The following is a 25,224-nucleotide window of genomic DNA, read 5'->3' as shown; positions in this document are numbered from 1 at the left end:
GATCTAAGTTTATATAATTACATTGGATTTCGCATCAATTATTATAATAGTTTATTTAAAAAAAAGACTCAAAAGTGGGGACAGATTAATTAATTATGATGAAGGGTGTTTAGAATAAAACAGTTGTAAATACCGAATCAGAGTCAGAGTTGCGTGGTCAAAGTGCTTTAATTAAAAAATTAGTGTTCACATTTGTTTCCCGGTCCACACTTTTTGTGAAGGAATACACTTTGAAATATATATCTATTTCCTACTAGTCCTGTGTTATTTATAATAATCTAAATGCATGATTTCAATATGTTGTATGATTTGTATATATTAATAGAATGAGCTCTTTCAACATGCATTGCATTTATTTCCTACAAAAACATGAAATTTTAAACAGTCTAACTTACACTGTGTAGAGTGTACATTGTCATTTTTAACAATTACAAGGTGGTAATTTAGAATTGGATCATGAGTGATTCCCTGTTTTATTTTTTTATCAGAGGTCCTGCTCATGAACTTATAACTTTACAAATCATCATATATGTAAAATGAATGAAATGACATAACAACAACCAAGAATTTCCCAGTGACTAAGGCTGAAAAAATTTCAGTACACTGTCCACTTTCATACAGTTGTTCACAGGTTTCAGAAATTAACATATGCTTGACCAACATTGTGCATCAAATATGCAAATGATCAATTTGTCTTAGGGGTATTGGAATTTTTTTTTTTTCTTATATAATTTTGATTGTTTATTAATAACTAGCAGGATCATTTTATAAACATATATGTACTTGACAATATAACAGATTAATAACTAATTCAGATTATAACTGTCAATAAAAACATGCATGCATGTGATCATTTTTCAGTAAGATACACATGTCATATCTGTTAGGTTGTGTTCACCATTCTACCAGTACATTTAAGGTGCCAGGACAGTGAGTCGATCACTACACCTTGAAATAGTTTCTCAAATCAGCAGAAAATTACTTGATTATGATAGATAGCATGATGGATAAAAAGTAGATATGTCAAATAGGCGAAAAAATGTGCAATTTTAGAAAAAAAATGACATTTTCAAAAATTTCATTCAGTAAACATGAACAAAAGCCCCTGGCGGATTCGAACTCATGACCTGCAGTTCACAAGCCTGATACTTTAACCACTGAGCTATTACGATATACATCTGAATCAATTGATACAAACAGTTTAACAAAACATTTAAATCGCCATCTTGTGACGTAGTGTCTTAAAAAGTATAAGTCTCGGTGTAGTGAAGTACCTTAATAGGCTTGGTGTAAACTGAAATCCCTGCCTCCAAACTCTCCAAAGTGGAGGGGTCCAGTCAGCTTTTTACACCAAGCCCTTTTTCAAAGCATAAACAGATGCGGTAATGATATGTTTTACAAAATCCTAAGTTAAACATAATTCAGTTTACTGTAATTGTATTAAACAGATTTTATATTCAATTTGATTTTTATTTAATACTCATAATTTTTTTAAATGAGAGATTAAAATGTTATTTATTGAATTTGCCATGATAAGCATGTAAATCTGGTTTACAATTTTACAGGTACTTATATAAACTGTCATGCATATATTCCTTAAAAGAGTTCTAAAAAAATTAGTTTGGGTAATTAAACTTGATAAGTAAACTGCAACTTTAGAGATCAGATCTCAGAATTACAGAGTAATTTTACCTGCATGCAAGTCCACAAAGTGTTACTTAATGAAAAATACGGCAACCTGACTTTAAAAGCATATTGATTAAAATGTTAAGTTTGTTAGAGAGTGACAATGCTGTACGAAAGTATCTGTCAATTAGCTTTTCAGAGTTATGGAACATAGAGCAAAACAAAGTATATCAAGTCAGAGTTATCTCTCTTTACTTGTAATGCAAGAAATATATGTATTTTCTTTTTTTTCAGGTAAGTTAAAGAAAAAGAAGAGTTTTGTGTAACAGCATGCAGTGTCCATTTCTGGCTTATTTTAAGGTTTGGTTTTATCCAGAAAAATATGAACTATGATGCATTTAGGATATTGAGGATGGATATATTGGGAACAATCTTTTCATGCAGATTCATGATTCTGGTCAGAAAATTAAAGCTTACCATATAAGGCAAAGGTTTTATTTTTCAATCCAATTTTGAAGTCATGAAGATTTTGTTCTCAATTACAACTTCATTTCAAGATTTAAAAACATGTTTTTTACTGAAAGTTTTATTTAAATTCTTCATCTTTCTTTTTTATAAATTAAATGGAAAATATGACATTTATTTGATGTAATATTTGGTTTACACTCCCAGCAAGAAAACAGGAATAATTGTGATATGTAGTGTATGCAAATATTTGAAATCAACAGTACATTGTATATACTGTAGAAGCAGAAATATTCGTTGAGGGTTTAATTTCGTTATTTTCGTTGGCAGTAGAAATCAAGGAAATTAAATCCATGTAGAATTTTTAACCAAAGTAATAATGAATACAAAGATATTATGATGTGACAAAATTAAATGCCAACAAATTTTATTTGGTTCAAAAACAACGAAATTTTGACCCAACGAAAATATGTGCTTCTACAGTAGTACATATAGGAGACTGATGAAGTCTTGAGAAGAAATGATGTTTTTCCAAGATGTCATAGATTCTCACGCAATAAAAGTTAAGGATCTGATCTTATAATGGAAATCAATCCCTTCTAACTATATTTAATAGATTAACATGGGTCTAGCCCATGACAAATATATTTTATCGTCTTCTTTGAGTTTTGTCGTCTATCATTCTTTATGGTTATAGACACAACAAGGAGACGAGGTGTCAAGAAATTTCTTTACCCTTGAAAGAAGTTATTAAAGCTAGAACTTAAGAGAAAATCAAATGTATCAAACATAGCAAAAATCTTATAAGCTTCAGTATTACTTGAAATGGCAGCTTCTTTTGCTGACAAAAACTACTGAAAAATATGAAATTATACAATTTAACCCACTGTACGCTTATTTACTGGTTATATCTGCAGAGCTGACTACTAGCTGTTGTACATCTATAGTGTCCTTATTTGAAGGGAGTAATTAATTCTACAATTTTGCCGTTTTAATTAATCAAATTGTGAAAATATAGTACTGTGATCGTGCAGTGCTAAACTTTTGTAGCAATTTTTAATATCAATAGCAAAACAAAAAACAAAAAACCAACAACCTATGGTTCATACAAAATATAGTTAAAACAGAATCTGGTGTTTGTTTAAATCAGTGTTTGTGATAAATAGAAGCATTTTATACAACAACGCTTCTATGATGAGAAAATGAGTTGCTTGCTTTCAGTGAAATGACAATAATGAGAGTAAACATTCAACTCTATCAAATCCTCTTGTCCTAGCTGATACATAATAATGGCCCAATTGATTATGGGTAACATCCTATTCCAGTTCTATTATCATTGTACATGTAATATGACACATGCACATTTTCAATCTGCATCACTATTTATGTGTGAATAAGTTATACACAAATTCGATTCTCAGTGAATGATAAAAGAAAATTCAGCTCTTGGTCCTCTAAAATATTTTAAAAATAAAATTTCAATTTAATATACAGTTGAACTTCGATTTTTCGAACACCGATAACTCGAATACAGTGGATATGTCGAAGTTATAATTGTAAGTCCCAACCACTTATTTTTTTAAGCATTTTACCGTTGATATCTCGAATATTCTGATATCTCAAAGTTTTTAAACAGTCCCATCTAGTTCGAGATAACAAAGATTGACTGTATAATTTCAAGGGGAATTTAGGGGACTGTGTTGTATGTTGGTTACTTAATTAAGTTTTAAATTGGCAATGAGAGTGCTTTATATTACATGTGGATGTATTTGCAATGAGATTCAGAGAATGATCAGAATTTTAAAAAACCTATAGTAAAACATAGTTACAGCTGACACATTTATTAGGAATTTATACTTACAGTAAAGTTAGTTCCATTCCTATAGTGATCTTACTGTGTTTTATAAACTTATCATGAGATATCACAGCAGGGAATAACATAAGTAACAGTCAAAATCAATTGTCCCTTACACTCTGCTTTCATTATGCTATAACTTGATTTAAGTTACTTTTACTATTAATAGAACTATATGTGTATTCATACTTGTAAACATATTGAGGTTTAATGGTCTCAAAAAGTTGTAAAATGTAGCATGTTGATCAAAAATGCTGAATATTAAAACATTTTGCTGCAATAATAAATATTGTAAATACTGGTACATGTACATGGATTTTTTCAATGTCTTTTGAAAGAAAGATCGATTGCAAACTTTGAAAGAAAAGTTCATATATAGGTACTATTTATATGTCAATAATTATTAATTACTAAAAAATCAATTCAGTACCATATGGTTTTAATCTTTTCAATGGATGTCCTTTAGACAAATATAAATCTGGTACCCACAATATTGATCTGGAAGAACTTGCAATATGTAACATCTACCGTATAGCTATTGGGTTTCGTAAAGTCTGTCCCTTTGACTTTACAAATAACGTTTGTATGTTGTCAGATTGAAACTAAAATTTTTATTCCTGAATTTCTTAAAATGCTGGTAGTGAATTTGGTATGAGATGGCATCCCAGATAATAGGATTTATCCCCAAATTAACACAAATTGACTTTCCAAATGTATCTATCAGTCTCCGTGATGGATTATCTACGAAAGCACAAAAATTGTCTTTGGGCAGACACTTCAGTTAAAACGGTGGCTAATTTCCATGTCTTGTCATCCAGAAGAAAGGGAAAAAAAGAGGATTTCTGGAGAGTGAAGCCCAAAGATCAATGGCAATTGAATTAGCACTGACAGGACTGAGAAATGAACGGAGAGAGCTGTACGCAGACCTGGCATTTCTTCTCGGCAATCTTTACCTGTAATTGAATTTACTTCCACACCATATCTGAGCCAGTTGTGATTTTTCCCTTCCATCAAACGAGACTGCAGAAGTCCGATTATTCAAGATTATGAAACACACTCATAATTGATGCAAGTCACTAGAATAATGGTGGAAGAAAGGCTGTCAGGATGAAAGAATCTTTTTTACTTATTTATGAGTTGAATCTTATTTCTAAGTCTTCTGAGTCTACGTAATATGATATCGATATGATTGATATTTATTTCAAGGTTTCTATGAGGTTTAGTGTATTGAAGTTGAATTTAATACCAGGGATGGTCTTCACACAGATGCAGAAGTAACTCTTAATAAAAACTGATTTGAAAAATTGTTATCTTTGCACAAACTGGATGGATTGAGATAATGTAAATTTTAAGTCTTAACTAAGTTTACAAGGATGCAACTTCATCAAAAGGCCACAGTTAACAAACTGGTCAGTGTGGTCACAGAGCAATGTGGAATCAATACACAATATGAAAAGATTTACCTAGTGCCGTATGCCAACCAGTGTTTTTAAGACAAAATCTTACATTTTCAATAATAAAGGCCAGGGAGGCAAGTTGTACTATACAGAACTTTTGCAATTTTGAAACTATCAGAGTTTAATTCGATTCGATACATCTCGTTTTTCAAATTATTTACAGATTAATTCAGATGCAAGATTTATTGACGGAATATTTGCATTGATACCCAATACATTAATTTTCTTTTGCATAATGTCAGCTAATCTGCAATCAGTTAGTGTTTTTTCTGATATATATGATATTTCAGAATCTGTAAGTGGATTTTGAAAGCAATATTAGATTGATTGCTCAAATTTCAGTGATATTTCTCTTTCACACACTGATTTCCTCCATTAGACATTTAACCTTGATAATCAAATAGTCACGCATGGAATAAACATTGTCAGAGAGAGCAGTGAAGAAAATACCATGTAGAATTGTCATTTTCAACTATATCTAGAGCGTTAATGGTGTTTTCAAATGCTCTCCAGGTCTTCCATGGATGTATAGAGAGTGAGGTCATTCAACTCTATAAAGCTAAAACCAGATATTAAAAAAAAATTGGAGGAAGGATCGAAGCTTATCACAATGTGATGTTTTATTTAGATGGTGCCAGGAAAACATTATTCCTATTTATTCCTTTATTAACTTGCCAAAGTAGGAACAAGATAGTCGCACAGGGGGTTTAACTCAGTCACTTTTTTTTTCCAGTCCAGTATGCAAACAAATCTCCCCCAGTGCCTTCAAAAATGAACGCTCGAACTCCATTACATCAATGACCCACTGCATAAAGCAGAATATCATCGTAATACAATTTGACAAAGATGTGTGTGGGTTACAGAATTTGGTCATCTTGATAACGGGAAACGAGAACTTATTTTTGCACTTAGCATTGAACTGAGGATAAATATTTAATTGTGTTGGGTTGTTTAGGGAGGTTGCAGGGGTCTTCTTCTGATAGATTTGGAGACTGTATTATAGAAAGATAATGCAATAATGATTGGAATATCTTGGCTACAGGATTAAGGGAAGTGATGTATCCCAAGGCGCTGGTCTATGATATATTATTTTGGGAGTTTGAGTTGTGTCAATTCAGCATATTTGGATCAATTACAAAAAAAAAAAGAATACTACGTAGTTGGAACGCTTTCTGATAAATGAAAATAGTTTGTCAGATTTCATTTTTTGAAGACATGGGACATTATATATGCCTTTCATATTGTGTTTAAGTATATTGCATAGTGTTATATTTTTAGAGTTATTAAGTTGTATTTTTAGGGTTTGTATTGGAATCAAAGTTTTGTATTATGAAAAGAATATAAATGTAATATGTAAATGAATGTGAGAGAGAGAGAGAGAGAGAGAGAGAGAGAGAGAGAGAGAGAGAGAGAGAGAGAGAGAGAGAGTTTTAAATGTTTTTGCATATGATATAGAACTTGCTGCTCTTATTGATTGTTTCTGCAAGACAAAAGCAAGCCACCTTTTAAAAGGGTATAATTCAAAGGACTAAAGTATTAAGAACCAAAACAGATATTGTCTTGCTTGAAAGCTTGGATAAATCTTCAGGTTCTGCTAGTGATATATGCTAGTAAGTTTCTTAATGATTGCATACAGTCTCATCACTGGAGTCCATTAAAATTTTTAATAGCAGTAATGGTTAACCAGCATTCTTCTGAAGAATTCCTGTGAAAATTCTTTGCAAATGTTTTGTACAAGGATTACTGGAAACCAACTCCCAAAACAGCAAAGCCGACTCTAAATCTCATTGTCTTGTCATATGTATCCAGTTTTTTTTATCCCAAATTATAAACAGGTATAAGCCATTATTTTTTGTTCTATTTTATCTTCATGTTCATGCTGAGATTTAAATGAAATTTATTCCTCAGTTGATTTTCAATATGATAAAAAAAAAATTTCCATCATATTCCACTAATTGATAGTTGTTACGCCATGTTTATTTTTCAAAGCTCGTATAATTGAACATAACTAATGGCTTGTTTTGTGAAAAACCCCATTGCGGGCTGTTTCATCTTCATCATGTGACACAATTTGCCAAATTTCCTGACAATACCACGAAGTAAAGGGAACGATTAGGTAAAAAACCCTGTGAGAAATGGTGGCCGATTGTGCCAGCTCGTAGATCTTTTCGAGTATCGAGTGATTTAGAGATGTTTTGGGGAATGTATCAAATCTGCAGCTACAAGTATTTTTGTCCAATTCGGCCATCAATCATACCCCTTAATGCAGTACTGTCATGCTCACAACCAAGCTCTGGAGACTAACCATTGTCACTGAGATTTCTCACAATGGAAAATTTTTTCGAGAAAGGATGGATCTTAATTCACTCCCCCTTTGCAATGGTTTAAATATAATGTTTTGAGATTTCAAATTTTAAAGGAAAACAAAATCAATTTTGAAGTTTTTTTCTTGAATTTTATGAGTTGGACTGTATTAGACATTTGCCTATTTGAATTATGTTGAATGATGATTTATGGTAGGGAGAATTTGAATTGTTGGTTTTAACTTTTATTAGTTTATAATAAAAATTCTTTTAATGCATAAATTAATAGCTATGATACATAAAATCTTTGATGAAAAATATACACCTTTGATATGAATGTATTGCAATTAATGCTACATTTCAAACGAAAATTGAATTTCATACAATATTCATCTTTTATTATGAAAATGTTCTGGAAAAAGCCCTAAAAGAATCATCTTCTCTATAAATGAATGAATGCAATGGCATGGAAGGCTTCCGTGATGAAGTGGAGACAATATCGAGAAAGGTTTAAAGCCAGTAATGGAGTCTAATGAAGTCGTTGACAAGAGAGTGTCGGTGTCAATTTGGTTTTCTGATCCGATGCCCAGTGTCCGCTTTCAGAAATTTATCTAGATTCCGTAGGGTTTTTCTAGCGATCAGTATACACAACGATCAGCACAAAATTTTTACTTGAAAGAAAAAAATCCCTGACAATACATGTATTGATACTTTAACCATGATGTTTCTCCATGGTGGTATATGATTGCTGCTTTTGCATTGGATTCATGCAATTATTGATTTGGTATATAGATTCGAAAAAAGCTAAATCAATTAAAATTGATGTATATATTTAAAATTTCATTGAAATTGCTATTAATTGAAACAGATATTTTTAATACTGTTTCTTCCCTGTTTAGAACTTAGCTAGATCAATCTTTACATAGTATGAACTGGCGAGTTATTTGACTATTTAAACAAATTTAGAAACATTTGAGTTATTGCAGGTCCTTTTTAGAACTGCATGTCAAATTTATATCTATTAGTGTGCGCACTAACTGACTTCTTTCATTAAATTTTCAAATGTTATTGTTTAAAGAGTATTCATATAAATCCATTTTCGGATGTATCCAAGGTAAATTTTGACGCAATTTAACAGAGAACAAATCATCCAGGGCATCATAACATATTTTTCAGGCTATTTCAATATATTAATTTAGCGTTTATTTATGAATACTGTATGAAGAGGGTATATACATCCTGGTATTGATTTTCAAGTGTGTCATCCAAGTACAGATCAGCGATATAAATAAAAAAAAAAAGCTGAAATCCCCAGAAAATAAAGAAGAAAAAAACCTATAATAACAACGCATGATGCAGAGTGACGTTTTCAAACTAAAATAATATATGACTAAATTTCATTGGTTATTTTATGTTTGAAATTATTTACGTTTTGTTGTAACATTGATGACATCACAACTTTGTTTTTGCCCCAGGTCATTGGAGAATCATCTTTTGATCCTAAATTAAATCGACTATTGTTGTCATAAATTCTATTTACTATCAGCTAATTAGTCTATTTGTCATCTTGTCCTAATTCTGGATAATTTTCTCTGTCAACAAACTGCTTTGTCCTTAAAACATTGAACAATTTTACTAAAACGCACTTCCGTTGATGCATCAATCTCTTCAAATGGGACGTAATAAAAAATCATAACAATAGGTTTACTGTTTGGATGAAATTTTAATTAAAACTCTTTCTAAGTGACGAGTCGGGGAGTGCAAAGCATTACGTGGTTCATCCCCTTGTGCCCTAGCATGAAATTGAGAGGATTTTGTTCACATTAAAATTGCATTGATTTTTTAAGTTCAATGAGTTCTTCTGAATGGAAGACTTTAAATCAGTTTCCAATACAAAGAAAACTTTGCTATAGAGTTGCGTATGTTTTTTGATAGTACTTTATCAATGTGTAGTCTGTTGTATATTACTTTATTTTCAAAGAAACCTCATCTAATTACAATTAGTGTTTTGCTAGTACATGTACTGTATTATCAATTTAGAAGCACCTGTTTTTCTTTATGGTGGAGGAGAGATAATTGACCTCTTTTCAAATTATATTCACTTAGTACAAGATCTAAAGCTGCATTGTAAGTGGACCATTTTTTATTACAAGAAAATAATTATTGTTTTTTAGTGTTTTTGTGAGTTTTTATTAAATAATGCATCTCACCTCACGGACTCGGTAGAATTTTATATACTAGCTGGATTGTAATTAGTAAGCTCACAGGATGGTCATCAAATTACACACCAAGATCAACCTTAGATTTACTGTATACAGGGTTACTTACGCCCCGTGAAATTTTCGCCCTTTTACACTTGCAAAGGGTTTCGCCCCGTCTTGAATTTGTAGTTGTGTTAACAGAGATATTATTTGCAACATAGATTTTGCCCTGTCTTAAATTCTCCCTCTGACAACGAGGGCAAAAGGTCGAAAATAAAACGAGGGCTAACATTTCCCTGTATACAGTATTTGTATCATTTCTAAAGCTATATAAATCGTAATTTAGTGAAGCAAAAAAATTCATTAGCTTTGAATATTGAATGCATTCCTATCTCTTAATAACGAGATCTTCTTCTCAAGGAGATAGATTTAGTCTTAAAATGGCAACAACCACATAGGCCTCTTAATAAAACTCTTTTGACATTTGATTCAATCATCAGTATGCTTTAAGATGACCATGCTCTTTTGGCATAAAGTGACTGCTTTGAGAAGATAGTTGTGAAGATATTGATATGTATTAACTCAGCAGTTTGCTCTTTCAAATGTAAGAAAGAAATTGTTCATTTGCAAGAAGCAGGTGTTCATTTTAACTTTAACTTCATTACAAACATGTTCATTTACCAAGACTTTGAATTATTAAAGGAGTATTCCACCAGAGGATATGTGTAGATTATTTCTTTAGAAATGGTATTTGATTCCCTCTTCTACTTGTCAGTTCACTTCAGCCTTCCCCTAAGTATTGAGTTTTTGCCCATACATATATATAATATGTCAAATTTTTCATCTCATTCTTGAGAACAAGTGAACGTCTGGCATTGCAAAACTATTAATTTATCTATTTGGGGTTGCAGTATTTGCCAAATTGTGTAATGTGTTAATTTAAATTGACAAGATATAAATCCCAACTATATGTCTAAAACCTCAAAATCCCTGTCAGATTCAAGCTCATGACCTGCAGTTATAGTATTATTAATATTAGATTATAATAACTTAAAAATAATATAGTAAAAAATCATGTAGTTAAATTTAAAAAAAAACCTTTAAATTGTAGTACTACCTTAGCTACAGGTATCTTGCTCAAGTAAGGATGAACTGGGGACTGCATGAGGACACAAAGAAATATCAGAACCCCTGCATTGAGAAAAGCAAAGCAATGTGATAATAATCTTTATTGAAATTATTATAGTTGCAGAAATCATTGATTTAATGCAATAAGGCTTCTTTTGGATGTGAAATTTTATAAGACTTCCTTTTCTGTAGAATTGACTTTTATGTAGTGAAAACCTGTTGAAGAAATGATGAAAACTGTATCATACAATCAAACATTTAACACGGAAGGAAATTGAAACAAGAAAACTTTTCTTCATGTCGTTATTTTACAGCATGCATGAGTGGGAAACCCCATGCTTTTAACGAATTTTCCCTTGCAATGAGTAACTCGAAGATGAAAAAATATTAGCTGTTTGGAGCCGCATTATAAAGGAAAGATCAATGCCTTCTTTGTTGGTGCATTGTTGCAGTTGCTTAATAACCCTGAGAGAGTGTGTGGGTGGGTGGAGAAAATGGACTGACACACCAATATGATGCCTAAGCCCATTTTGAAATTAATTCAAACAAATGAATCATAAACCTGGTGTGTAGGACGAAGAGCATTAATTGTCAGTCAGTCCCTGCTTTTTTATTAAAACGATGTTATAAACTTTCTCTGGTCTCAGCTGACGGCAGACTTTTAGGTAATGAAAACTCAGGTAGGAGCACTTAAAGTTGCAAAGAACTCTAAGCCTTAAGGTACAGTTTTAGTCATATTTTGCCCCATTTAATATTTTTGGACAACGTACTGCTGCGGATACAATTTTCCTCCACAAAAAACTGGTATAAAAGGCAATTTTCCATCATTTTTGATAACATCTTAGGAGTGTGACATAACTTTGAATCCATTTTGCCCTTTTGAAAACAGAATGAAACTGCAAAATTTATACACATGCGTTCAAGATGTTATACATATTTGTACTTTCATGAGATTTAAACAACTTTTGAAATTGTATTTTCTTCTTAGAAATATCATCCTCAGTACAATAATTGTATTATTGTATGAGGCCTAGTGTTATGTATTTTCTCTTTAATATTTTGCAATGCACCTTTATATCTTGCATGAATCAGGTACTTAACTAAAGAAAGCATTTTCTTGTTTTGTTATTGCAGTTCATGATTTTGCTCATATACATATAATGTTATGTACAGACTGTTATGGTCATTTATTTGTACACATGCTAAATTTTACACATTTCTTCAGATGAAAAAAAAAACATGATGAAGAACACATCTTGAATAACTTTATATTAAAAGAACTAGGGCCATTGAATATGTTCTGTACAGAACTCTAATCTCACCTGTTCTTCAACCGTTTTGTGATTACAGTCAAACTTCGCTATCTTGAACAGGATGGGACTGTTTTAAAACTTCGATCTGATATCCAAGTATTTGAGATTAATCAAGGGTAAAATATTTTAAAAATAAGCGGTGGGGACTTACAAATCACTTCAACATATCCATTGTATTTGAGATATCAGTGTTTGAGATATCGAAGTTCAACTGTATATGAATTCAAAGCAGTAGGATTTGAACTTTATAAAATGCATCTATAGCAACGTGCAACGAAAGAAGAAACAAACACCCCAAGTTCTTCATATCCAAGGCTTAATTGGCTTTCATTTTGCTTTGTTGAATTCTGTCACCAATTCTGCATATATACATGTAATTTAGATAACGCTTTGATTTTACCGAGCACTTTTCCCCTGCTTGTTTTAAGCTTCAAACACAGCTGTATATATAGGGAGCTGTGAAGTCAGGATAACAGATTCATCCAATTAGAGGTTAATTTAGTGTGAAGGGACACTGCTTAGATCTGTTCACTGTGGGAATCATTGCCTCTCATCAGCATCACACTGAAAGAAACCCCCCGGATTATAGGCTTCTGGTAACCCTGAAAGCTGAGGGGATTAATTGACTGGATTTGGCTAATCTATATTTACTGTAATAGACTTCTAATTTAATACAATTTTCATGGATTTTCCCCCCCAATCTAAATAAATACAAGCCAAACAGAATTGCACTCTAATGAATGAACGGAGGAATTCACTGTGTTAGAGAAAACCAGGCAAGCCGATCTTTACATTATATTGCAAGTAAGGTTCCAGTTGTCCATGTTTTTGTTTGGTATTAGTAAGACTCTGAGAATCTGCAGACTTTCTGTAGGTAATTTAGAAGCTCTAGTGAAACTAATTTTAACAGCCAAGTGGCCAGGAAGCACCAAACCCAAACATTTTGTGATCTCTGAAGGCTCCTGTAAACTGAAGTCTATGTATTCAATGAACACTCTCTTGGGTGGCTTAAAAAGGGATGTAAACAAAATCACTTAGCTAGTTCTCCCTGGTTTGGTCTGATCAGTGATGAAGCAAGTAGTGGGCTCTCAGTCAATCTTTCCACACCTTCAGTTAGCTTATCTGTCTACAATCTGGAGAGATTTGTTCTAGGCCCCCTGGTTACTGAAGCTGAAAGCCTGTATTTATCTTGGAAGCCTTGACAAAGCTTATTAGTAAGGTTAATGAGATTCGAGTCCAGGTTTCTATAATAACTATCGGAGTGACCACCTATTCACTGTGTCTCTGGATGGGAAGACTGCTCACCAGCTAATAGTGGTTGGGGCCAGCTATGAGAATTGGCTGATCTTATTAACATCTGAAGAAGCTTAATTAGAACCTGTTCTTATACAATGTATGACCTTGGGTGCTCGGGTACAGCATCTATGAGGATTTATGTTGCATAGAATTGCATCTTTTGTGTTCACATTGTAACAAATACTGCAGGGTACTGAGTTACTGAAGCTTGTAAACTAAATCCTTTTACTTTCAGTGAAAAATCTGATACTTTTTTAGCTCACCTGATCACTTTTTGTCTGGAATCCGTCTCACTGTAGTTCAATCCATAAACTTTTTACATTTTTGATTTCTTCAGAACCACTGGGCCAATTTCAACCAAACTTAGCTTTGGGGGGGGGGGGGGTGTTAACATTTGACATATAAATATAAAGAGAAAAATCTATTTCTCAAAAATCAACCATGTTGGGGCAAGAGGGGTGGGCCAGATTTTTACACGTACAGAGTAAAACAAAATTAAATTCTCTAAAACAAAGTTTGATGTAGAATTATATCTATGTGAACAGTTGTATAAGATCTTCTTGGTAACTGCAATGCTCAATATGTGCTGATATAACAATGAAATCACCCAGTTACAAAAGAGGCCCTATGTTTAACAAAAGAATATCTGTTGGGGAAGATTTGAAAATCTCTTTATACATTTTATAATTAAAAAATTTGTCCAGATATTTTGTATAACTGTGGTTCCATTAAGCTGGTTTTATTGTGTTTAATTCGTTGCTCAGGTGAGTGGATGTGGCTCATGGGCCTCTTGTTATAAAGCGTGATTGAATCAAAGTAATGCTACTCTTTACCATGTCTTCAAAATCGTCACAATTATAGAAAATAAAAGAAACATGGCATGACTTTTTACTGGATGACATCTTTGCAATAAGAGATTATTAAAAATTAAGTTAAGAAATGCTTTTATCATGCTAATTGATTAATTGAAATCATGCAATTATTCTGAAGTCTTTGATGACCGAGATTTTTAATTTGTTTAGGAGGAAATGAATTACAAAGAGTATTACTGCCAGCTAACTAAACCAGTTATAGATTTCTGTACCCTAAGAATTCGGTTATTTCCAATTCTATTGTGTTTTTTTTTTAAAGTACAACATCTTCAGCTGTTACATCAGTGCGCCTGAATGAAACTCCCAGAGATGCTTCTAATTCTAATCAAGAATCATATAATGCGGCACTCTTAATGCTTTAGAGTTTCGGGCCCATTGTGTTGTTTTGGGGATTTTATTTCAGAGGCTAGATCTCTATTTGCAAGTGGACAGAAGAGATTTAATATTTCAACAATTGAGTTCACTAGTACTGTTTTGTCGGAGTGCATTAGACTGTTTGTTAAAACCTCTGGAGGTCCATAAAATATGAATATAATCATTGAAGGCTATAATAAATTTGATATAATTGCACTTTATTTTGAGGCATCATTAGGTATGCTGTTGGTATATGGCATATAAAAATGGAAAATTTATCTTGGTGACAGACGTAGTGAAATTATTTCCTGTCTCCTGATCACGTTTGGTTTTGTTGTGAAATTTTAACACGTGTCCAGAGAAAATGTGTCGTAAACCAATCTTCTCTGCCGGGATTAACACCTTGCATCGCTCCTGAATTATTCAATTTGGTGCAAATTCTGATACTAATATATCCATGCATATTTGATGGGAACAATTTGAGTATCAACAGAAGGGAATTCTATCTGGTTCTAAATGGTATCCATACACACAGAACTTGGTACTAGATATGAGTCTATTAGGCCTTCCTTGTTTGATTTGACAAAACATCATTTGAAAAACCTAGGGGACTGAATAAATGAATTTTTAAAATTTAATTTTCAGGAACATGGTTCTAGAAAATGTCATTTTCTTCTTATTCTTTTTTAAGCTTTGCAGGATATTTCCTCATACAATATTACAATTCAATTTCATTAAAGATATATTGTTATACAATATTGTTTTGTTCCCAGTAAAATTGGACGGGGAGGAAAATAGATTAAAAGCAGATCTCCAGGCCTGATAATGCCTACAACTAATGAAATGTCTGCACAGAAAAAAACATGCCTATTCTTATGTGTAACAAGTTTGAAGAACTTTTCTCGAGTGCACAATTGTAAGATCTTTTTCATTGTTACATCATATGTCTGTTGTGTTCTCTCCTCGCGCTTTTTAAAAGTACTTAAATGCCTTCATATGCATGTCGAACTCATGGAAAAAAAATGACTCAATTTATCAAATTATTTTGAGGTTCACAATGATTCAATTCATGTTATGACTAAAAGTATGAAATATAACATAATAATGATTTTGGTGAAATCTCTCTCTCTCTCTCTCTCTCTCTCTCTCTGAGTTTCCGATTATTTTGAAATCCTGTGGTATACACACTGTTGATTCATTCAATGGTTTTTTTTTCTGTAATTTTTTTTTTATTTCAAAGGTATTAATGTGACTTTCAACTCTCTCTCTCTCTCTCTCTCTCTCTCTCTCTCTCTCTCTCCAATCATCTTTAAACCATGTGGTAACTGATTACTGTGGGGGATTACCCGGCCAGCAGCTCCATGCTGTCATGTGTTGCAGCTTATATCTCAAGTTGTAAAGTGTGCCGGTGTGTAGTATATAGATTTCTCAGAGTACAAACATTCATTCATTAAATGTCAAATCGATTGATTTTTTTTCTCGTCAGCTGTCAGGCTCCGTGATTGGTTGAAGGACTCTTTGATGTGTCGGATATTTTCCCTCCTCCTGAAAACATTGTATATATTACAATGTGTTTATAGTTTTGCTATAGAATTCACCCCAAAGCAGATGATGTATGAGAACTTTGCGTTTATTTTCACTGGAATTTTGTGGAAGTGACGTTTGATTCATTCTTGGCTATGGAAAACGTGATTTTTTGGACATAAAACATTTTAACAGAAAGAAAGGCTTTCTTTGCTGTGCAATTGTCACTGCTTCCTTATTGCTCTAGATATGTTATTTGACAGAACAAGTACTTTTCAAAGATATACAATATTTTACCTTGGGAGGAATACAAGAGGACGTTTTGTCATTTTTCAGGTGTGAAGAATTAATAACTGTAACAGTGCATGGAGGTAGATATTGATTTTTCAAGTTATTGCTTTTAATCTCCAGGAAATTCTATTGTCTCTGCGAGTAAGCAGATGAGGAGTGGGAATCTTTAGGTTTATGGAAGTAAAAAAGGAAAAAAAAAATTGGTCAATATTCAATCTTGGAAATTGGGTCCTTTTTCTACCAGCATCTGGTTTCATGGAAGGTGCCATATTGGAGGTGATCCGACCCAGTAACCAAAGAAATGTTTGACTTTGTCACAGAACAATTGCTTGTGTGTGTGGAGTGCAGACTAAAGGATTGATTTTATTGTTCTCTTGAGCTGCTAAACTGAGGCTTGTTCTAGGTACAATGCTAGCGACATAGTTCTTGAGTGTATAATCTCGCTGTAGCATGTAATTCGGCTTGGAGATCATAATTAAGTTATGGTGGCAAAGAAACAATTACAGAGAGGACAAGCCTGAAAAAAAAAATATGCATCTGTTTCGAAGATCTAGAAGTAGGTCTCCATCTTTTGAAATTCCAAAGCTCTGTCTTTCAAAGCAAAAACATGTTTCAATTGAGGAACCAAGTCCTAGCGCTTCCATTGGCCTGGAGGTCCCTCTTGAACACAGAGGAAGGTCCACAAGTTTTGATTCCAGTTCTCTGTGTTCGGAGAACAATGAGTTTCTCCAGGTTCCTATGACAGGGAGGCGATGTCACTCCTTTGATTCTTGCACGATTGGATCTCGTAGTTGGAGTGCCGAGTCTTCCGATGACAATGGCTCTGAGAGAGAGACCAGAAGTTGGAACAGTTTACGGATTCCGAGAGCAAAGAGAAGGACTTCGATGGATATTCCTAAACTGTGCATCCATTGTGTTCACATGGAAAGATATGCAGAGAGAGAACACGGGGGCTTAAATGGAAATGGATATTATAACGGCAGTGAGGAATACCTGGCTTCGTCCAGCACTAGTTATACCACATCGTCAGATGACGGCTCCTTAACCTCAGACATAGACTTTTATCTGTCGGATGAATCCTCACAAGGAGATCATGGTGACAAGGAGAGTGACGCTGAGCCCTACTCAAAGGACTCAGCCAGGAACAAGAGCTGCTCGCCGGATTGTGGTTATCCAAGGAGTTCCCACTCACATTCTCCTTCTCCGGAAGACCGCAAATCTCCCAAAGAGGACCGCCCTTACACGAACGCTGTCACCTTAGAAGTCCCTGTTATCCGGCAACATCGCTCCACTTCTCTAGATGGAGCTTTATTGCAATCCAACTCAAGTTCAGAGGTCACAGCTTTGCCGGTTAATGCTAACCGTGGAATGGTGCAGAGACAGGACTCTTTTGATGAGGGGTTGCTAGATGTGAATTTGAAGTCGCAGGTTCGATCCACATCTGTGGATGTTAATTTACCCACAGAGGAGGAGAAGCATTATAAAGCTATTACAGCATCACCGTAAGTTATATTAATAATATTTTTCCCTCTATTATAATTACCCAATTTCATGGCCATTATCCTCTCCCCCTCCCCATAGCTTTTCTCACACTTTCCATCCTTCAAAAATGTAAATAATGTAGAAATTTTTCGTCCTTTTTATGTGAATTTTCCACATTGTTTACTTGGAACTATTACAAAAGGCCAGAGAGTGCAGCTGCACTGTGTCAATTAATGTTACTCGTTTATCTTTCTGCTTTGTTATGCAGAAAGATGTGCATTCCGCATATAATGGGATTGAAGGACTAAGTACTGAGTTTTCATCATAGCATGATACGTGAATCAGCTGGATTGGGGATGGAAAAGATTTTTATCAGCATTGTTTAGTTAATAAGCAAGAAAGGCTTGCTGTAACAATGGTTTATAAAGGTATTCTAGACGTGTCAGTGTCTAATCAATTAAGTTCATATTTTTACAAGAATATCAAGTCATTTTGCCTTTTATTCCAAAATAGATTTAGTGGAATGTCATTATGAGCTAATTATGACATTTGATAACATTTTTTTTTTCCCATCCTCTAAGTGTCAGTATTTGGTCGAAGTGGGGGGAAAATATGTGTCTCTGCCGCTTTTCTATTTTGCCATTGCTGATGATAACCCAGATTTAGAAAGTTGCTAATATAGGAACATCTCACTGTTTATAAATAGCTTATTATCAGAAAAAAATCCTTCTGATTGCTGCGCAAACAGTAGAAATCAGGAGTGAAAATAACAGTGTAATTCCTCGGCAAACACAGGAAGAACCAAGCTTCTTCAGACAGGAAGGATCAACAAATCAGATTAATCGACAGGCATTGAAAACTATAGAAGAGCTACGATATATCATTGAAAAAACTGTGAATCAATTGAGATGATGTATTGAAAGGTGCGAAATGGTCACAAATTGAATTTATGGTCAATTGACGGTGGCAGGGTAAATGCAGAAGTAGTGTTGATAAAAATTGTTAATACGCACTTTTGAGGAGAGGAATATTGATAAATCATTCAGGGAAGTTTGTGATTTCGTAGAGTTGCACATCTGCTATTTTTAATACGCAGAAAGGCTAAGGTGCAAATTGTCATTAATATTTTTATATTTCTGAATTTGTCTGAAAAGAAAATCTGCCATTGTCAAGTGCATTTTTAGGACTCAATGTTTTGAAAAAAAATGTATTTTCAACTGATTAGAGATTAAACAGTAAAGACTAAAGTACACACACATAAAAGCAAAAAAATGCAAATAAGAATTCAAAGCTAGAAAATAGAGAATATTGACAAAATGAAAACTACAATTTTAATGCATGTAGTGGAAAATTTGATGAGTATTCAAAAGAATCAAATGTTCTTTTGAAATCATGCTTCATCGTGACTCTTTTGATGTATTTTTTTTTGTTGGAATGAATTACTTCACACTTTTTGTTTGAAAATTCTACATGATCTGTAGGAAGTTGATGTTTGCAATCAGAACACTGCAGATTATAAACTCATGTTTCTTTTTTCACTATCTCAGTCCATGGTAGCATTTATCACCAGCCTGTGGAGAAATAAGTTTTATCATCTTTTTGGCTTGTTACGGGAAATGATAATAAACTTTTGAAGCTGAAATTTTTAACACAATGTTTTTTCAAAGCATTCGGATGCAAGTTCAATATAAAGGTCTCAGTGGTTCTATCTAAATGGTAGAAGATAAATCTTTGCAAAAGATTATCATTTCTGGAAAGGTTATTTTCCTCGGAATGATTGGGCATTTTATATTTCCACTGAAATTACTGTCAATTTTTGGGCCTCTATCCATTTAGATAGAGAATTTTTGGTGGAAAATTTTCTCCAAAGTGATTAATTAAGAAGAACTTAGCTGTCAATATGAAAAGACAAATTTCGAAATGCATGGAATATGATCTTGGATCTTGCTGTATAGGATGTCTGAGCAGAAATTGTAATCAACGACTACGGTAAATTTGTCTCTTTTTTATCATGTTTATAAACGAGAGAGCAACTTCCTGTTTATCTTAAGGGTAATCACCTTCAACAATTTTCCGGCACTCATAATTGTACGTGTTGTTTATATGTTATTAAAAAAATGTTGGAAGAGATTCCTGGTTTGATTCTGTACATGCCACTGCAATTTTACAGCAGCGATTTCATAAGATGCAACAAGGGAGGTGATAAAACAATGGCCTTGAACCGAACAGATGCAAACTTCTAAAGACCTGTTTGATAAACATGTTAATACACTTGAAAATTTGTCTAAAATTCAAAATCTTATGTGTTTAAACGCTTAAGCCTTTGACATTATAAAATTTATCATGATAATAGATTAATAATGTTTTCCATAACAACTTCTTTAATGACTGAAAGAAGAATTAAGTTTCTAGCTACCAAAGAACTACTGTATATCCGGTAATTTTCGCGAAGACCTAATTTTCGCTTTTTTCGCGATCTATATTAAATCTCAAATAATTGAATACGCAGAAATTATATCCTGTATCATTTTCTATAAAAACTTTTTAAATCGCAAAAAATGACTGACGCAAATTAAAAATGTTACAGATTTTCCCCATTTTTGCAAATTTTGTGACTCGCAACAAAAAAATGGATATCTGGTAAATGATATTAGTGTATTCTTCTTGCTTGAAGATGATATTGCATATAAAGTATGGTATACAAAGTCAGCTGGTATGGCTTCTTTATATAGAGTATCAGATAGAAGATGTCAATCAAGTAAGATTACAAAGAAAACAAGAATTTGTAACTGTCGATTCATAATTCTGATCAATTTGGACAAGGGTCTGTAATTAAAGATAAAGAAGTGACTCCTCATAGCTAGATTGAAACTCTCAGCTTTGAGGAAGAAGCAGATAGATTTTTATATAGCTCAGCCTTTCGTGAAGCAGTTAACTTAGACTTCTGCTGTCTCCTGTTGGGATATGTAGTTACTGTTATCAGAGGGATCTATATGGCAGATGTTCACTGCGAACATTCTCACACATGTAAACAAGGAAGAGGCTCTGCAAAAGTATGCTCCATGTCAATCAGCAACTAGACATTTATTGCAATGTGTATGCTGTTGAGTTACCGTATACATGCTGAATTTCTGTGAGGAAGATTCTTGCATATTGGTCACATATTTTTGAAAATTTTGAAAAAGCGCCATGAAATTCTGTCAGTAACGTATCCTGTATTGGTGTCAGTGTGAGAAACAGGATATGTGCCTATATTTCATACAGATCAATTTTTGTAATTTGTTTTAATTACCTTCCGAGAAATATAACCCTCCATTGTGAAATTTTTGCATTAATAATAAGTTCATTCTTTGTCCTTAATGCCTAATTCCTTGATCATGGTAATTATAAAATAATCAATAAACAGAATTGAAAACTTATCTTTCAAAACGAATGGAATGAATTAACAATAAATGATTATCTCAATTTTCAGGATCTCATTAAAGAAAAAGGAATCATTCAGATTTTAAATTGAATTTTGTTTTCATGTTTTGATGTTGCAAATATCAATTTTTCACACTTGAATTTGCAATAATTGCGACAATCACGATTTACAATTAAGATTTAAGCATGAGAACAGAAATTTGTGCGTTTCATTTTTGATCCAAAATACAATTTATTTAAAATTGTATTCATTATATTCTGAATAGTACATTGAACATATATTATGATTTTAATTAGTTTTTAATTCGAATAAAAGGATTTAAAAAAAAATCCTAGTATGCTTTTAATCCTATTATATTTCTTGCAAAGACCAACATATATTTAGGAAATCTTTAGAATTAAAATAAAATTAATCATATAAAATGGTTTTTGAATATTATATTAATATTATTTACTATATAATAGCTGCATGATAAAATAAAAAACAATTTTGGTTTTTTAAAACATTGAATATAAATTTCAATTCATTGTAGGGAGCCCAATGGTTGTTTCTTGACAAGGTCAAATGCAATTAAAGATCCCAGGTACTGTTCAAGATTAAGGTCTATCGGTCTATAAAGTTGGCACCGACAGTAGTTCAAATGGTCAACCAAATGTGACCAATTCTTGATAGGAGTTCAAACAACAGCTTTTCAGCTAATGTATTTGTAAAAGTGTTTGATGCTCAAAACTTACTTCTAGTAGTTGTTCGTTTTTCCAAAATCAGATATTTTGTAAGAAAATAACTGTTCCAAACACAAGCATGCTTTGCCGACTATTGGATGCAAGACAATTGATCCAAAGTTGTTGCTTTTTCATTACTGATATCCATTTTCTGAAATAGTACAGGTATTATAATTATAGTAAACATATTAAAACTTCATAATTCTTTTCTGAATATGATAGTTTCTAAGAAATATCTTTTGATGTTAATAGTAAGACTATATAACTATCATCAATGATTTATTAGGATGCATTGTAAAAGTAAAACAATAGGACTACATGCAGTCATCAATAAGATGATATTGTTTATATGCATCATCAATTATGCTGTAGAAGGTTATGTTTAATCAGGGGTCAAAGGGTCATAGTTTCTTATTTATGGAGGTTTTTCAGTACCTGATTCATACTGGTATTTACCTGATCATTAGAACAATCTCTAGTTTTTTTAAGTCACCTGAGTCATTGACCCATTTTCCCCCACAATCATGCAAGCCTAAAGGGCCTTACTGGTATTTTCATGACTTCAGTTGAAGTAAATTCTAGTCATGAAAATCAAATTAAAAGAATTAGAACTGATTTAGAATGTACAAAATTTAATTATTTGAATTTATATGACTTAACTGGTCCATGAATTTGCTGATTATACCATTGTTCTGATTAATAGATAACTGGTGAACATTGTAGCAGATGAACCTTTGTACTTTGAATGTTGTATCATAAAATTTTAAACCATTACTAAATTTTGTTTTCTTTTTACTGTAAATCTTTTTTGTTTCTTTTAGGAAAGCCATTTCAAAGAGCACTTTCAGCAACACAAACTATCTTCATCCAAGCCATGCAGAGCAATCAGGCTTCAGGAGAAGGGAACTCAGGTCAACAGTCGATTGGTCGGTTAGTTTGCTCTAGCTCTCTTGATTGGCTACTTTACTGGTTCATGAAGATTAAGCCGATTGGTCAACAGTTGCATCAAATCTCAGTCTGAGATGCCTGATGTATTTTATTGGTTATGCATATATATCTATAATGTAAAGATTTCAGATAACAAGAAAAGAAATCAAATTCACCATTATAGTACTGTATTTGTAACCTGCACTATCAAAACAATGTATCCACCAGTAAATGAGTTGAATATCAGCACAATGAATGAGTTAATTTAAAAGTCTGATGTCTAAGACATTGTGGTCTGTTTTAGGACCAAGCAGTCAACAGTGATCACATGTGGGTGGAAACCAATGCATCGGGCGATTACTGCTACGCCATGGAGCCGGATTGTCTGGTGAGAATGTTTTCTATGGCAGGTTGTAGTTACAGGCAGATTTGTCTGTGTCTTTCAGACCAGCAGGTTGCATGGTGCTTAATTCCTATCTCCAGTGGTATAGAGCAGATGGGAATGGGAGAGGGCTGTCTCCTCAAATTGAGAGAGTCTCTCTCTCTCTCTCTCTCTCTCTCTCTCTCTCTCTCTCATATGATAAAAATTGCTAACATCAAGCAGTGTTTAGCTTGAACAATTAAGAAAAATCTGCTGTATACAGTAAAACATATATATAGTGAAAACACTCATAATGAATTCATGCCTACAGTGAACTTAATATTATTCCCCACAGTGTATGAACTTACTAAGATGTAATGAGATTTACTTAATATATAGAATCAAAATATCCCTATAAACTGTTGCTCTATGTACATGTAATGGTAGATTCACTTTATAGTCACACTATTTATGAACGACAATAGCAAATCTTTTATTAAAAGCAGGAATTGGTGAAATATCTGAGAGTACTGCTGGTGAATTCCAGGGTTAAGTGAGGATAAGAGGTGAAATATTTCTGTATTAGGTTTATTTTATTTTCTACGTATTTCCGAGCAAATTGATTATTGGAATTTGAATTACGGAGGAAATTTGTTTATGTGTGACCAGGGAGCACTTTTTTAACTTCACTGATCATACTTTGCACAAGGGTCCACAAAGTGTTAATCCTGTAAACGAATTGAAGGATATTGTCAGAAAGCAATTAAACCTGAAAGAGAAAATAGTATGGCTGATCCTTGCTTTTATCTGACCTGAGCTTCGTAGGGTAATAAGTTTAGCAATTGTAATTTTGTTGCTTGAAATCTTAAGGGAGAATTTCGATAAAGGTCAAAGATGCGAGCTTGATAAAAATGGTATGAAAGTCTTCAAATCAGTCTGTTGGCCTGACAGACAAAAAGAGGAGAAACTGATGAAACAAGAATGGCAGAACTGGATCCTAATATTAACGCTTAAGTATTTTGTGATCAGGATTTTATGGGCTAATGGAAAATTGAATGGTCTCCGGGAATCCCTGGAGGGATTGGATACCTACAATAGTTTATAGGGAAATGAAGCAATTAGGCTGAAACCAGTAAAACTGAAATAAATCTACAAAATGGAATTATCTGTGCATCATTGATGGATGTCAGATTTTTGACATTAATACAAGACTCTATGGACAAAAATTGGTGGTATATTTGATACTTCAATATAATAGTTTAATAGCATTCTGACAAGTATATGTGTAATAGAGAGCATTAAACCATACCTGAAATATTATTTGTAGCTTCAACTTTTTTCGTTATTTACAGTAGAACATTTTATAATTGAGTTTTTGAATTCCCTAGCTCATCTACTTCAAAGGTCAAAGACTAATTCTTTCTTGAAAGTGTCAAAACTAGCTTATCTTAGCATTCACATTGATTAATCAATATTTCAATTAAATATTAATAAAGTTATTAAAAGTATGAGTGCTGCAATGACAGTGCTTTTAGTCAGGGGCCTCTACATGGATATCAGAGGGATCACAAACACACATACAGTAAAACACGCTTATAACGAAGTCCCAGGAACAGGCAACTT

General features: G+C 33.0%; 1 protein-coding gene across 12 annotated transcripts in view; it reads left to right on the top strand.

The window, feature by feature from the left end:
* The window catches only part of LOC105319011 (diacylglycerol kinase zeta), a 70,694-nt gene that overhangs the window by 9,014 nt on the left and 36,456 nt on the right, over positions 1–25,224 (top strand). For 2 of the 12 annotated variants that reach the window (XM_011416358.4, XM_011416365.4), the window contains exons 1-4: positions 16,450–18,187; positions 22,124–22,174; positions 23,135–23,243; positions 23,545–23,628. In XM_011416358.4, coding sequence (XP_011414660.3) covers positions 17,217–18,187; positions 22,124–22,174; positions 23,135–23,243; positions 23,545–23,628 — 1,215 coding nt within the window. In that variant the 5' untranslated portion in view covers positions 16,450–17,216. Of the gene's footprint in view, positions 1–16,442; positions 18,188–22,123; positions 22,175–23,134; positions 23,244–23,544; positions 23,629–25,224 lie in introns of those variants that run through there. The other 10 variants (XM_011416359.4, XM_011416364.4, XM_011416362.4 and 7 more) reach the window with 8 other exon arrangements.

The sequence above is a fragment of the Magallana gigas genome, chromosome 9, assembly GCF_963853765.1.
Source record: "Magallana gigas chromosome 9, xbMagGiga1.1, whole genome shotgun sequence".
Taxonomy (NCBI): Eukaryota; Metazoa; Mollusca; class Bivalvia; order Ostreida; family Ostreidae; genus Magallana; species Magallana gigas.
This window is presented reverse-complemented; position numbering and strand designations above follow the sequence as displayed.